The 16,340-nt window shown below is 32.8% G+C and overlaps 1 protein-coding gene and 1 long non-coding RNA gene across 17 annotated transcripts in view; one reads left to right on the plus strand and one right to left on the minus strand.

Annotated features, from left to right (window-relative positions):
* The window catches only part of LOC149917828 (uncharacterized), a 37,130-nt gene extending 26,866 nt beyond the window's left edge, over positions 1 to 10,264 (plus strand). Inside the window, exons 5-6 of the long non-coding RNA XR_016466924.1 lie at positions 5,663 to 5,749; positions 8,092 to 10,264. This is a non-coding gene — a long non-coding RNA (uncharacterized LOC149917828). The remainder of the gene's footprint in view (positions 1 to 5,662; positions 5,750 to 8,091) is intronic.
* RYR3 (ryanodine receptor 3) overlaps positions 1 to 16,340 on the minus strand; it is a 202,157-nt gene that overhangs the window by 32,185 nt on the left and 153,632 nt on the right. For 10 of the 16 annotated variants that reach the window (XM_090141242.1, XM_090141240.1, XM_090141235.1 and 7 more), the window contains 8 exons: positions 15,921 to 16,161; positions 14,518 to 14,605; positions 14,315 to 14,407; positions 6,768 to 6,938; positions 5,877 to 5,936; positions 4,526 to 4,657; positions 3,918 to 4,030; positions 1,366 to 1,465 (listed from right to left, as the gene is read on the minus strand). In XM_090141242.1, coding sequence (XP_089997368.1) covers positions 1,366 to 1,465; positions 3,918 to 4,030; positions 4,526 to 4,657; positions 5,877 to 5,936; positions 6,768 to 6,938; positions 14,315 to 14,407; positions 14,518 to 14,605; positions 15,921 to 16,161 — 998 coding nt within the window. Of the gene's footprint in view, positions 1 to 261; positions 359 to 1,365; positions 1,466 to 3,917; positions 4,031 to 4,525; positions 4,658 to 5,876; positions 5,937 to 6,767; positions 6,939 to 14,314; positions 14,408 to 14,517; positions 14,606 to 15,920; positions 16,162 to 16,340 lie in introns of all 16 variants that reach the window. The other 6 variants (XM_090141245.1, XM_090141244.1, XM_090141246.1 and 3 more) reach the window with 1 other exon arrangement.

The following is a 16,340-nucleotide window of genomic DNA, read 5'->3' on the forward strand; positions in this document are numbered from 1 at the left end:
ATTTCTGTTCCCAAGAATAAGTATCACATAATTCAACTGAAGGCATACAACACCTTGATGCATCTCACTGTGCATCATAGGTTGGATGTCTTTTTGACCATAGCAGAAAATGACCTTATGCTCTGAAGCATAAGAATTCATACTTTATAAATTTATGCATATGTATACAGTATATTAAAATAAAATATAGATCATAATAGATACATAAGATGTACACTAAAATGGGCACTGAAAAATATGCCCAATTATGTTAGTACTTACAGCCAAATCCTGAACTAGTTTCTCCTCAAATGAATATTCCTCTGTTTCTATCCAATAGTTCTGATAGCCATGGAGGAAGAGGTTAATAGAACGGTGCCTGGGGGGTTGTGAAAGTGAGATCAAGAGGGGTAAAGGAACATAGTATAACAGCTCAGATGGTTAATGATTAGTAAGGATAAGTGTTTGTACAATTCTGATCCTCTGATTGGTCAGTGAAATGAAACACAAAACATAACTAACTTTCAATGACAAATCTGCACATATTTTTGATCTTTTTTTTTTTTTTAGATACACACACATGCATACACACAACTTTTTCTTCTGAAGGCTTCAAGAATGCTAATATACATTATGAGAAAAAATCTGTGATTGGTGAATTAATACAAGCATGAGAAAAATACACATTTTAAAAAATTGATAAGAGGGTAACATATACACCTACTAAATGTAAATTGAATTTAATGGATTTAGCACACGGAGATGGCAGATGCTGGCCAAGAAGAACAAAATAATTATGAACTGCTTTCCAGCATGTTATATGTGTACAACCATTGCCTAACAACCTTCTTTTTTTCACTTACAAATGAATTAGAAACACATAAAAGCTCTACAAAAGAACAATTTTAGAAAACTCTTAGGTATATCGATTGATATTACACACTATTAACTAATTCAATTGGAAATTTTTCCACCCAAAATACAACTCATTGCAATAATATTGGCCAAACTATTCCATTTTTGTTTAGAATTTAAGGGAAAAAATATTTTGAGGTGCTGTACATGATATTCTGAAGGTTGTTTCACACAGCCTTTTCATTCACTTTTATCCTGCACCAATAACTATATAAACTGACTGTATTATACTATGGATTGCCTAGAGACATTATGCACATGAATTCTTATTTTATATGATACTGATATATAGTCAACTCTCTATACTCTCCTGCTGTCACGGGTGCCTTTTTATTATCAGTTTTCAAAAACTGACCAATCAGAATCTACTGTGAAAATTGTACAAAATTCATGTTTTATGGCAACAATAAATCATGGCTGGGAAGGAATAAGTGTGTGCGTAAGGAAGAGGCTCTCCACAAGTTACATTACCGTTAACTTGAGTATAAGCCTGTCATACTGAGTTTTTTCATGTACTTTTTCCAGCCAAACACGTTGAAAGGTGCTCAGGAAGAAATTGCTAATTTTGTGTCTGAAGAAAAGCATATAGGTTTTCAATGAAGAACTAACAATAAAAGTACAAGTTAAATTCAATAAAATAATCAGAAAGAATGTATTTGTTAACTCTGTATGAAATGTTGCCACGTATAACTTTGCTGTATCTATGTGTATATAACAGATGACAGACAATACAACAAATCATAAAAACTTTCTAAAGATAGTGAACACACATACAAGTATCTTAGAGAATGCATTTATCATATAAGGTACATTTTCCAAAGTCATTCATTAAACACAGAACAGAAGAATCAGTATTTCCAAACTTCAATGATGTTTTTTCCTTGAAAAATAAAATTGTTTTAAAATACAACTATTTCTTTTGTATCCTGAGGTAATTCTCAGAATATGGAGTATCTGGAGTAATTATAAAAGAGGTTAAAATAATTTTTCTGTGATTTAACAAACACCTGCACTTGAATGGATGTTTAAATTGCTGAAACATCCTATTGGAATTCCTAAAAAACGATACATATAAGAATGCATAATGAATAAAATTAGTTTTAAATAGATTAACATTAAATTGTTTCAAAAGCCAGCTAAATCTCTAGAAAATTATCACAAGAATTCATTATTCATTGCAGACATCAACATTTTGTAGGCAAAAATCATAACCAGTTTGCTTACTGCCCTTTAAATATATAATCACATTTAGAACACCCCCAGTATAAAGCTAAAACTAAACTGAGGAAATATAAAGCAAACTTCATTTGAAATTGTGGTGCAAAGGGATATACATAGCTCTTAGAATTGATCACACTACACTTAAAAAAAAATCCCTAGGTTTCAAAGATGTCTTAGCAACTTTATCAATTTAAATGACAAAGGTAATTATATCTGCAATTAGGTGTAAAATAGTGTGATAGCCTTATTTTCCTGTCAGAATCCTATGATTTATCTAGAAAAATGTGTCTATAAAATTAATGAAGTTTAAAACTTTGTTCTACATCTATCGAGGATTTCTTTTGCTCTTGCCTTTTTTGAAATACGTTTTGAAATACAAAATAAATTGGTAAAAATTGTTTTATCAGGGTTTATTTTTAGAATCTGAAGAAAGAAATGACTGGACAGTTTTGCAGGTGTAAGCTCCACCACAGGATGTACCACAAAGCTTGAGAAGAACCAATTCCCGTTTTTAAATTCCTAACCCATTTGAGCTCTTGGCATATTTTCCATCAACCTTGAGAACTCTAAATATATATTTTTATGAACTGTTTTTATCATTTGGATGCTCATATATATTCTATGCACTTTATATCCATATTGTATTTATCAATAATTCTTTAAAAATGCTCACAAAACTGAAATACCTACCACTTCATCTTGTTTTTCCAAAGACAACTTGTAAAAAACTTGTAAAAACAACATAGCCAATACTTCAAACCTAATTGGTTTGGATTCATGTTGTCTTCATGCCTTTTCATTTTTCTCTGTCTCTATAAGGACTGCCTGGTAGCAATGGGAAAATTTAGAGAAGCTGCTATTATCTAGAACTGCTAGTTTTCACAATTGTTTCACTTTTAGAGTAGAATTTTTTGTCTTGTGCAAAACTAGCATTGTTGTCAGTACATTAGTGGCAAAGCTACAGATCTTTAGCTAACATTAAGCATGTAAATAAATCACTGCACAAAAATATTAAACAAAAGGTGAAAGAGCACAAACGAAGTTAAGAAGCAAATCTAATTAGTGACGTTCTTAGGCTCTATCTGAATATAAAGCAGATGTATTGAAAAGGAACAGGGTAAAGGAAAGGAAACCAAGCTGCATAGTATTAATACTTGGTTTAAAGCAGTAAATGGGCATAGGCACGGGATGCACTTTCTCAGACTTTGTGGTATCTATATTCAACTGAAGTAATAAGCCAAGCAAAACACATGTCCAGAATCTCACTCTGCACTGTTCTGCCCCAGTGCCTGCTTTAATGCAACATTCTGACATAATATCTAAAGATTGCCTAATATAAGCATGGAGCATTCATGCAATAGAAAAGCCATACAAAAAAAAAGTGTTGTTGTTTGTTGTTGTTATTGTTTTCTTATAATAATAATAATAAAAACACAGGAGATTAAAACACAACCAATCAGGTGCAAAAAAAAACAAAAAAAACCCAAAAAAGATAGAAACAGCAGTGACATCTTAACATAATTTTTACAGAAAACTTGGGGGAATACAGAGAGCAACAGCTGACAAAAATGAAGCATTTTCTTTCTGAGGCAGTGTAATTCCTATGGCCTTTTCCCCCCTGGTTAATTGTCTTGAGACAAGTATTTTGCTGCTGTGAGGAATTAGCTGATACCTAACCAACACTTTTGTCTCTTAAGCTCTATCACATAAACAACTAGCAAACTTGTAGTTATACACACAAGTAGTATTTCCACTTAGAAATGTAAACAAGTTATGGAAAAATAAATCTTTCAGGCATTTACCTGGGTAAGTTGTATAACGGTGCCATTCTAAAACAAGCAACAACAGCTCTTTTGCGTTGTTTTGACAGAAGTTTGTGCCAAACAGCTTTCTTTGATCTCAGTGGTTGTTCAACCTATGGGAAAATGCCTTTTAGTACATACAATAGAAACTCTTCACCTTTTATTCAAAGGTTTCTTTTTATCCACTAATTAACATAGCTAACAAGTTAGAAAATGTCACAAAGTTCTACTTTATTTGGAAACAGATTTGGGTTTTTTTTTTTTGTTTTTTAAATAATTTGGAAAAAATACTCTCTGGGCATTACTTACAGTACTGCTGAATTTATACATAGAAGCTTGAGAATATCTCATGGATGGGACTCCTTGATGTGAGTGTATTTGTAGAGGCAAATATGTCCTGAGTTTTCTCTGAACCAAAATTGAGGTACTTAGCAGATGTCATTTAAAACTTTGCATATATACACATGGGTGTGTGTGCATGCATATGCAATAATTACTCTTTTCTGGAAATGTTAATAATGACACTCACTTAATTGGAAATTATTACTATAAGGTAATAACCTCATTCTAGTTTAAAACAGGCAGAGTATAGACATGTAAATTTATACCTGGTCCAGATGATACAGAGCAGCTGATATCCTCTGCACACGTTCCACATTTTTCTCAGGGTCAGGAGGCTCATCACTTTTCAGAATGTCTTTATATAGATTTAACTGCCATTTCACAGCTGGATCATCAGACTAAAAAGCAACATATTTCATACTTAACATGCTGAATGAAGATAGTGAATTTGACTACCACCACTACCACTGTTTGTCTTATAGAACCACATGGAACAACTGTGTAGGAAGAGACCTGAAAGCACAGGCTTTCAGGGCTTTTTAGAACCCAGTTCTAACCCACCTACTGCGGGCAGGGCTACCACCCACAAGCTCAGGCTGTCCAGGGCCCCATCCAACCTGATCTTGAACACCTCCAGAGATGGGGTACCCATAGATTGTCTCGGCAGCCTTTTCCACTGCCTCATGGCATAACGAAGAATATTATAGATGTACCCATTTTATCTGTCCCTTCTAGTCCAAATTAGCATTTGCTGGTTGCTCAGAAAAGCAGCCTTAGATTCTGAACTCAGTTTTCAAGTAAGGTTCTATGTTTTTATTTAATAAAATCAATAAAGTGCACAGAAACGTCTATACCGCGAATAAGGAAGCACATTTAGCACTGAGATTAGTGGACTTCTGTAGTCAGTACAGTATAAAGCTGTTTTACAGATTTTATTAAAGACAGCTGGAATTTCAGTAGGTGAAGAGTCACAGCCAACAAAAGGCCAACAGTTTGGGCTTTTTTGCAACACTCAAGAAGTAAATACCAGGAAACACATTAGAATACTTAGAGTGTCTAATTTAAATTTAGATAAGCTCAAATTTATAGCAACAAGACAGCCATTCTCTGCTAAAGAAAAATGAATTACTTGGATAATAACGGGCACTATTTTTGAACATAACACATTTGACAATATATTCAGCATCTAAACAGTAGGAATGTAAAAGTACTTGCAAACTGTTGAGAATCAAGATGACACTAGGTTTTCTTATTTCATGCATATCTTCTTAGAGATACTATTTCCTTGTTAGAGTGGATTAATAGGAGTTTCATTTTATTTTCTTCTTAGTTTGAGGTGACTTAAGTAATTATAACATTAAAACTACCACTACCTCTTCCTTTACACTTGACTCTTTCTACAGGACTTCCTGAAACTTGAAAATACCAGCCAAAGCCATCAGGAAACCACTTAGTGCCATGAAAATATTATAAAGAAAAATGATAAAATGGTAATTTTTATAACTTTTCACTTTCTGTTTTTCAACACCAAGATCATAATAAACAATCACAATTTTCATGTTTAAAAGTGCTATCCCACACCTGCATCTTTAAGACAGATTTTTAAATTATTATTACCTTTTCCTGCAAATGTAAGTTGTTACGTATATGCTCTTTGACTTCTTCATCAGTGTCCCTCTGTAGAAAGGTACAAGTATTTTTCAGTTTGTGATTATGATTCATCTTAAGACCATGCACATCAAACAGTTAGTGCTTTAATCCTGAAAAGTACATGTATTACCAGAAGGCTGAAGGGATGAAGGCTTTCTTTAATTGTGACCACAAAACTACTGCTGTCAAGTGCCTGCTCCTCTGCTTCTCCTCATGAGTAAGTCCCATGCAGGACTGAAGCCTGCCCTCTGCCTCTTGTTCTCTGGGATGAACAAACCAAGAGACCTCATATGTCTTGCCCTCCAGACCCTTCCCCATCTCTTTGCCCTCCTTTGAGCACTTCATAATAGTTTTGTATCCATAGTTCTATAGTTTATATCCAGAATACTTTTACATCTTTATATTGTTGAGCCCCAAACTGCACACATTACTTGAAGGTAATACTGCACCAATGCTGACTATTGCAGGACAGTCATTTCTTTTGATTAGTTAGCTCTACTGTGCTTAATGTACCCCAGAATAACGTTGGCCCTTGTGGTTGCCAAGACACATTGTTCATTCATATTGAATTTACCATCACCCAAAAGCCCTAGATCCCTTTCTGCAAGGCTGCACTCTAGTCACTTGTCCACTTGATACATGTATATCTAAGTGTGCATTGTATAGAAATGGAAAACGACATAGAAACAATGGTAGCTGTCTCCACACACCGCTTTGCTTCACAGTTCTTCACAATTAGAAGCTGTACTTGCTTGCAATGCATTGACAGTTTTACTATATTAACTGCTTAGGTATTTGCATCTCAGGTTATTAAAAGTTCTTTTTCCAAAGCTAATAATTATTACAATTATTACTTACATGGCTATATCTAGTCTTAGCCAAGGAAATGAGCTCTTGATCTCCTGGAGTACACATATTCAAGCCAATAGGAAGCATCTTTTTAAGTGCAGCTACAATCAGGGATGTTTGTATGGAGTACAAATCCCCCCTGCGTTTTGATTTCTTTCTCTCTTGATCTTGTCCTCCAGACTGTAATAAAATATATTAAAATTAAATAAATAACAGAAAAGTAAATGGATGTAATTATTCTCCAACCACACACTTTTTCAATACGTTCTTCCCCTAATGATCCAAGGAAACTGTGTTCCCAATGTAATGTATACACTTAACTAAAAATGCTGCATTAGAGGAAGAGCATACAGTCTTCAGTAGGAAATGTAAAGGAATACTTTTTATGTGTGCAGAAATCACAGTAAAGGTAATATTTCATTGGTAGCAACATAGTTTTTTATTGCATTCGTGTATATGAATCTATCTATATTTTCTGTACTTTTCCTCTCAAACCAAAAACAACTTTAGAGTTAAAAGCTGGGTCATTGGGGACAATATTATTTTGCAAAACTATAGAGACAAATTCAAGATGCTTATATTTTTCTTAGAAACTTTCATAAAGATACAGACAAGTAGGGTCTGAATGAATGAATATTGTCTGATTTGCCTCAAATGAAAAATACTGCTATCTAAAAGACTTTGATTCAATGTAATAAAATGCCAATGAAACAATGCCTCTGGGAAAAGCACTGTCCTTTGGATTTGGTTGATATAAGTAAATCTGGAATGGAAAGTGAATCCTTTTTACAGCTTTGCAGATCATTAATAATAGGAAAAACAAAGAGACACAGAAGTAAACACAAAACAGAATAACATTTGTCTAATGTTCTTACAATAGACAGTGTACAACGATATTTCACACAACTTTTAGTTTCTAAGACAGAAAACCAAAATCTTTATAACAGATCCATATATTTAATGAACATATGGTAAACAAAAACAACATAAAAATAGCCCAGTTCTGAATTTTGTGCCTAGATTAAACTCCTACTACACATAAGGGGAGTTTTGCCTAAGACAAGATTTCAGGACTAGGCCTCCAGGCAGATAAAACACTACAAAACAGCGAATGCTTGCATTTAACCCTCCACATCCTTTTCCCTCTGTCAGTTAAATTTTACTGGCTACTGTTTGCTTGTTATATTGTGTTCCAAAGAAGGATACAGCAGAATTTACTGCAATTAATATTTATCAATTATTAGCACACTATTATCACAATAATCACTGAAAGGAAAAAGGTAGCCGTACATAATCTACTCAGTGGTAAATTTTGGCATGTTCTGTTTTCTAGATGGTGAATCCCTGTGTATGCAGCTGATGTTGAGACTATTTTGCAGGTCAGAGGGAACTCACAAGGGATGTGGCTTCCTTTCTTAAGGAACTAGCAATTGCAAGAGAGTACTCTGCCTCAAAGCTTTGCTTTAAAAGTGTGGAAGTGCCTTAGAAAAAGCAATGATGTAATGGCATTATTTGTACTCTACATTGACAGCAGACAAACAAATCCCACAATGTATCACTATATCCAGTGGCGTCACTATGCATCTTAGGAATACCAAAATACACACATGTATATATTAAAAAAAAAAAGGGGGGGGGGAAAGAAGGACCTTTTTTTTTTTTCCTTTCATCTTTATGCCTGGGGACATTTTACGTATCTAATTTTCCTTTTCCTTATTTTTGTTTGAGATTAATAACTGGGTATGAAGAAGATAGGTAAAAAAAAAAAAAAACTTGAACATTTTAATACATGAAAAAAAAAATCCATTCTGCCTTTGCCGTCATATTCTGCTGTCTGTTTGCAAATCTTTCCAATAAATGTGTAAGTAGAGTCACAAAGAGAAATAACAATAAAGTTATGGGAAAGTTTGACAAAAACCAAGATCAGAATCAGGACTATTTACCACAATGGCTGAGTTTTAACTTAGGCTTCCAGTTGAGTTAATTAAACACCATCAAGTCTTCTGCTTCTCAGGGCATAGGGTGAAGGGAAAGATGAAAGGGGAAGCCATTCGAACAGATGCTAAGGGATCCACTTTACTTTTGATTATGCATCATTAATGAAGAGCACATTGTAAGCTGAAAAGTATTCATCTGTATTATAAAATTTTATTTAAAAATAAATGATGCAAAGATGAACTATGGTTCATTAGAGACTAAGGAAGTCTTGAATACAAGGATTACTCAAAAGTATCCTCACACCTCATATGATTACTTCTCTGAAAGAGTGGTCAGGCACTGGAATGGGCTGCCCGGGGAGGTGGTGGAGTCACCAACCCTGGAGGTGCTCAAGGAAAGTTTGGACGTTGTGCTGAGGGACGTGGTTTAGTGAGAACTATTGGTAATGGGTGGATGATTGGACTGGGTGATCCTGTGGATCTTTTCCAACCTCAGTGATTCTATGATTATGAAGAATTATTTTAATTCTGGCAAAAGGTAGTATTTGAACTCTGTATCTAATTCAATCTAATTCATTCTAATGCAATCCTCTACTCATCTGCAGACATGGTACAAGTTATAGCATGTCTCTCCCACATATTTTTTCTTGAATATCATAAGCCAAATATATGTTTCTGATGACTCTACTTAGGCATCATTTTTACAATGTCTGCTTCAATATATTGGGAAAAAAAAAATAATGAAAACCAAACCAAAACCAAAACAGAATGCAGAAAGACAGCAGAGGGGGAATGTACAGAATGTACATCTAAATTAAAAAGTGTAACTTTGCTACATTTTATTGTAAATAAATATCTGGGTGTTCTAAAGGGAATTTCAGCTGCTCTGGTCAAATATTGCCACTTTAACTCTGAAATAATTTATGGGACTGGAGCCTTCAAATTTGTGACGCCACTGCTATGATCAATGGAAAGAATGCTTGGAGCCTGATCATCTCTAAAGCTAAAACAAAGACACATCATGCACTTTGACCTGTACCTTTACTTGCATGGCCTGTATGAAAGAAAAATAAAGGGAAAAACATAAGTAAAAGAGATGAAAAGATGATAATTTACAGGTTAGTAATAAAGTTATTCAGTTCTACTAGGACAATAAATATTGTAAATTTATTGCTAAAAATAAACAAACTGTGCATGTATAATCAAATGAGGCCTTGATGAAATAATTTTTATTCACCTTAATTGTTAATAAATGTTGAATTTCTAAATTTATCTTGCTATTCAGCATGACATTATACACTAACATTTGCACATCTAATAATTAAGCATAACAATATGTTGCAGCTTTTCCCAGTACTCTTGAAAAGAGCCATGTTGTTGGCATTCTAGATAATACAATAATGAAAAATATTCCACCTATATTTCACCTTTTCTACCTCCTCCCAAAAACATCTGTGAAGATGCGACATTTCATTTATGTACACATTTTTTCCACTGTGTAACGTTACTGTCTTGTAGAAAGCCTGACAGAAAACTTGAATTAAGCTCATATCTCTCAGCAATACCCATTTTGAGATCACTTTTTTAAACTTAGCTGTAAGTCATACATACATTTTTTTTCGCTGTGTTATGTTAATAACATACATAATACAGTTAAATAAACCATGTATTCTCACCTACAGCTAGGTTATCACTGTGTCTTGTAATCTCAAAAAGATAACAAGACTATGTTGTTACAGTAAAACAGCACAAAAATTCAAATGTTATGTAAAAGTATCCTTGACTGGGTATGGGGAAAAACTATAGGAAAATTTAGTTTAAAAACAAGAATAACAACTCATAAAACCAAAGAAGTTTCCTTTTTGGCTTCAAAACTTCGACGTCAAGCTATTATGAAAATCTCTTTTATATCCCACTTTTTTATGTCACATAATAAAGAAGACCACCTGCAAGTGAAAAATGACAGACTAATAATCAAATTAAGTGTTAAACATCTTAAAATTTTCAAAACTATACTCAGAAAAATAAAACTGAAAATGTGTGAAATATGTAGATTCTACACAGACATTGCTCACCAGATACATACTAGATGTAAGTAAAAACAAGATATTAATTTGATTTATTTGAAATGACCATAAAAGTAATCCGCTCACAATCTATAACAGTATAACTAAAGGAAACGTTCTCAAAGAATAGATCTCAAATTCTTGCAGAAAACACTAATGTGAAATTCTGTAATCACAAATTTGTGTAATCACAAATTTGCAGATAACATGCATTGCATATTATGGGCACAATCACAATGCTGTTTCGTATACAAACTTGAATTATTTGACAGCTTCAGACTTCTGTAATAGGCCTATCCAAAGACTTCTTAAAAATAGATACAAATTAATAGTGAAGGTTGATAAAATTAAACTTCATTAGGAAATCCAAGTATTTGGTAACTGAAGTATATCCAGCCACACATTCATTTAAGATTCCAAAGTTTACACATAAAATTGCCAACATATGTATTATACATTTACTATGTAGAAGTGAATGTCAACAATTAGTCTTCCATCCCAATTAACTATAAGATACTATAGGGAATTATTACAACTTAATAAAAACACCATTTTATCCAGAAATCCACGAAAACTTTGAAAAAACACAAAAAGCAACCAAATAAACAGGTTAGCAGCTGAAAAGAATGCGTTCAAATTCTCTATTTCAACACTTATTTCAATGCAGTCTGTTACCAGTCCTTCTCAGACTGAAAGTTCTCTAACTTACCATTCCCCTCCGAGCACTCTGCTGCCATTTTTTTTAGAAAAGAAAGATTAAAAAACTTTCTCAGCTGTTATTATGTTTGAGAAAATATTAACAATTTAGTATAATGAAAACACAATGGTACTTTACCCTTTTTTAAATTTTATTTTAATTGCGCACCACTGTTATTAGCTTTGGAAAAATAATTAATTTGTAATACTAATTTGTTCAATTAGTATAAAAACTGCATTTTTTTTCTGCATGTGGCATATGAAGATATAGAACCTTCCATGCATGATATATCCTATATTACTATCATTACAGTATCCTAACTCTTAAAAAACTTGTTAGGTCTCTGCGGTAAGGCAGAATTGCTTAAAGCAGCCTGAGATCAGCATAAATCCTTTCTCCTTTAAGACGCTAAACTGTTGTTTCTTGGGCTGATTGCCATTACCAAAATTCATTTATCTATACATTCTCATGCTAGATAAACACCTTATATAATTGCAGTATTAGACATAATGTGAGCAAAGAGGAACTGCTAATAAGGGGAAAGTGCTAATAATTCTGTTGTCATACACAAAGTAGTAACTTTCTGAACTGCCAATATTCAAGCAGAGAATTAGAAAATATACTATTCCTCTAACATAATGTGTACTTTTGATTACCCTATGAATATATCAGTAAGTAACAAACCTAGCATATCCTGAAGTTAGGGTACTTAAACTATTTTCTTGCTCATTCTAAATTCCAGAGTCTTAAAAAAATAATTCAGATCTAAATGTGTGTATTAATAAATGCACTGGCGTTAAGAACACTTTCATGACATATTATAAAATGTTATCAATTTCCTGATTAGAAACCATATATATAAAACCAATACAACATATCTAAATGATGCCTCATGTATTGTATTATATATATTATATATACAGTGGCATTTACATCATTATGAAAAAAATGCCTAAATGATCAATTGTTCTGCAATCACACCCGCAGCTATGCTACCATTTTAGCAAAATACCCAGTCATGAATAATATATTGTTCTTTTTCTCTTCCTATATTAGCATATATAGGGAGCAATTATATTATTATATTTATTATTATTATTATATATTATTATTATATTAGTAATAACCATGCGTAACATCCTCGAACTCCAAGATTTTACATTAGTATACTTATAAAAATTTATATGCATGTAAAAAAAATATATATAATCTCCCATATCTATACCCATACAAAGAAAAGCACATTTTCACAGGCATCTAAATCTATATGTATAAAAATATACTACTTAAAGTATACAGAAGAGGTATTTGAATATCTGATCTCAAAACCAAACCCTTTCAGATATGGGTTATACAGAGTCTTGATGCTGTATTCCTCTGATTTTATCAAAATCAAAACATTATGAGGGATATTTAACTGGTTTTTTGGTTTGGTTTTTTTTTTTTTTTTTTTTCTGATTTGTTTTGTCGTTTCTGCCATGCCAGACTGATTGACAGTTTATGTCATGTTACCAATACTGCTGAGAAACTCAATTTAGACTGAATATTAATTATCTGATTCTAATTTAGAATGAACTGAAATTTAAAAGTTACATCTCATTTTTATCTCCTCGACCAATTCTAACATAAAAATGTCAAAATACATGTATTATATGTATACTTAAGTGCCATATTACAGTTTGGTGTTAGCATGTGATTAACATCACATAGCCTGGAATTTGCCTACTAGCCTCTCTAATGAGGATTAGACAGATACCTCAATTCTATCTCACAGTTCCTTGGAGCTGTATCTTGAAAATAAGAAAATGAATTAAATGTTTGCTCCAAATACAGAATTCTCTACATAGTTTGAGAGCTGCTGTTTAGTGTCATTTGTGATCTAACAATGAGAAGAAGATCTGTTTAGTTGTAAATTTTTCAATGTTTGCCTGAACTGGGTTTCAAAATGTAGAAAAGAAGCAAAGAGAAAAACTTCCAAGAGAATTTTTAAAAATTCAATTAGACTTTTTTTCTGGCTCTGTATTATATAAAGTTGGACTTATGTGTTAACGAAGTTACATACAGAATCAAAATATACAGAAATACAAAACAATACAACTTACTCCTTCTCTGGAATACTTTCATAAGAGGATTTCTTTAAGCACATTATAAATATGAATAAAATAAAAGGTTCTTCGCTATGGTTACCAATACTAATTTGGAATTAGTTTTCAACTGACTTGTGAATCTTGTTATGAGTGAGGTAGTCTTCCTCAGCTAATGTCAGAGACACTTTTTACCTTGACATTTTCTCTATTATGAAGGTAACAAACGCATTTTCCCATCATCATGTCAGCATCTTATCGTATTGAAAATGAGTAAAAAAGAAATGAATGTGGTCATTAATAAGAAACAAGAAAATCAGTGCACGTATGGCACCCCGTATGTGTGAATACTTATATGCAAATACAGCACTCCTCCCATCAGAGCTGATAGAACAATACTGAAATTCACAAGAAAAAGTTCAGGCAGTCAATAGTTCTTCACTTATTTTACAAAATATTCTGTTTTTATTTTTTTAATGGACCAATGACCTATATTACAACCTGTGTTCTCTTATATGTGTATCTACTTCAAATCAATTTCTATGTTCTAATCTTCTGTCTTTGAAAATGTATCAGATATTTAATAAATAACTGTAAGACACTTAACCTGTATTGTGCATATCTGTGTCCAATTCTGTCATCAATAAGTAACACTATTTTTCGCTTCTTCCATCAGCCGAGAAGCAGCAATCTAAGCAGATTTTTATAGACTTCTAACACATTCAGTGTATGGTGAAAAACTGAATTGATCCAAAAATTGTTATTGACTTACTTTAGACATCTTGCTTTTGGTATCTCCTGTTAAAAATGCCAAATTGTTGATTTCATTCTGAATGACAAAATTTTGTTCTTCTCTTTTGAAATTCTATAAATAAACAAATAAACAAATAACTACCAATTCCTTTCATCCACATGTACTTCATTTAGATTTAAGGATATAATGAATTGGGGAGAAAAGAATACATCTTATCTTACATGTGATTTGCACCACAGGATAAAAACTTCAGCTACCATTCGAAACAGTTCATCAGAATCTGCGTCTGGTTTCTTTAGCCAGTTGGCTCTGAAAGAAAATAAAATTAAGAAGTTTAAAATGACGATCTTAATAATAGATATTGCTCTGTTTAAGAGATTGGGTCACTTTTATGTAGTTAATCATAGAACTGAACAACAATCACTTCAATTTTCCATTCCCACAGCCACAGAGATCATTTTTATTGGCAGCTTAACTAATTTCCAACAAAAACCCTAGGTCTTAGATACTTATTTTTGCCTGCCAACCTCCCCCTGGTGACAACACAGCTTTGTGCATCATATGAACAGAACTAGAAAACAAACCTTGCTGAAAACTCTGAGTATTTCTCTTCTTCTTTTTTTTTTCCTTTTTTTTTTTTTTTCCATTTCATACTAAAACTTTTCTTTTTAATCAAAACTTTGTGATGATTGAAAAAATAACACCAAAATGGGGTGAAGATGAAGAGTTAAAGGATTTGAATGAGTGGATAGAACTCTAAGGAGTGTCTGCTTTAATGTTTTTTGTTTCTACTCCACAAACTAACAAAAGTTCATTCTGGATCTGCTTGCACACAGATGCTCAGAGAACATGGGCAAGTTAACTAACAGATGCAGCACTCTCTAAGTTAAAGAGCACTAATGTGTCCATAAATACATGGGCATCTTTCAGCCTCCATGACAGGAATTATTACATTATAATATCCTCATTAAGTCCATCCTCATCCAACTCTGTTGCTTGGTTTCCAGACAGCCAAGTGAAGTCTGTGTTTTTAAAAATTAAGTGTTCCCTTGCCAACAAGGTCTGAATTAGTAAAGTTTAGTTCATCTAGAATTACTAAATAATTTTTAGTGAAAATTGGTTCACAGCATGAATGAACAAGCCTGTAATTAATAATGCTCCTAACTATCCTGTTATGTACTAGCACCTAGAAAAATGTAAGTGAATACTGATTGTGTACTTTAGAACAGCGTTGTTAAGGATAGTATTAAGATGCTGTAGATACTTAGATAATACAGATATTTCAGGTACTTTTCTGAACAGAATCTTGGGGGCATGTTCTGGGGCAAAGAAGAGAGAAAGCGTAGACATAGAATAACCTTTAAGTAAATTGTTGAGTAGAAAATCTTCTAGTCAGCCCAAAGGCAGTATTATCCAGATGCTTTTATCACCTTCTTAAAAAAAGACACGCACAAAAGAAGAATGTCTTTGTGGCATTATCTATAAATACAGTGATTTAATTGAAGCAAAATAACTTTTTGCCCCTTTGTTGTTTAAGAATTTTAGCCATGCTTTTGTTTCTGAGAGGCATACTCTTGTGTATTAACATTGAGTTGTTTAATTGTTGGTTCAATTATTAGTTTACCTGTTGTTGTCTACATAACGTATCAGCATTGGATAGAAGGCATAGAGGTCTCTACAGAGGACAGCAAACTCATCGAGAATAAGTAACTCAGCTTCTTGAGTGTCACTTTTACTGTCTGCTCTCAGTTGCTCCTCTTCCATCACAATCTTTATAGCTTTCTTCTTCAATTTCTCCAGTGTTGGAATAAAGTGAGTTTTCAGCAGATCAGGTCTGGCTTTGCTGATGATAGGTTGAGCATAAACTATACATAAAAATATATTTGATCTTATGATTAATATACAGTTGATACTTCCAATTGTATTAATTTGAATCCTCTGTAGTTACAGAAAATATATAGTGCTCCATGTATTTGTAAAGCACAGTTAAACTATTAATTAAATTATGAATACAGCTTTCTCAAACATGTGTACTGAGAGATTA

Source organism: Phasianus colchicus, chromosome 5 (genome assembly GCF_987193195.1).
Source record: "Phasianus colchicus chromosome 5, bPhaCol1.hap1.1, whole genome shotgun sequence".
Taxonomy (NCBI): domain Eukaryota; kingdom Metazoa; phylum Chordata; class Aves; order Galliformes; family Phasianidae; genus Phasianus; species Phasianus colchicus.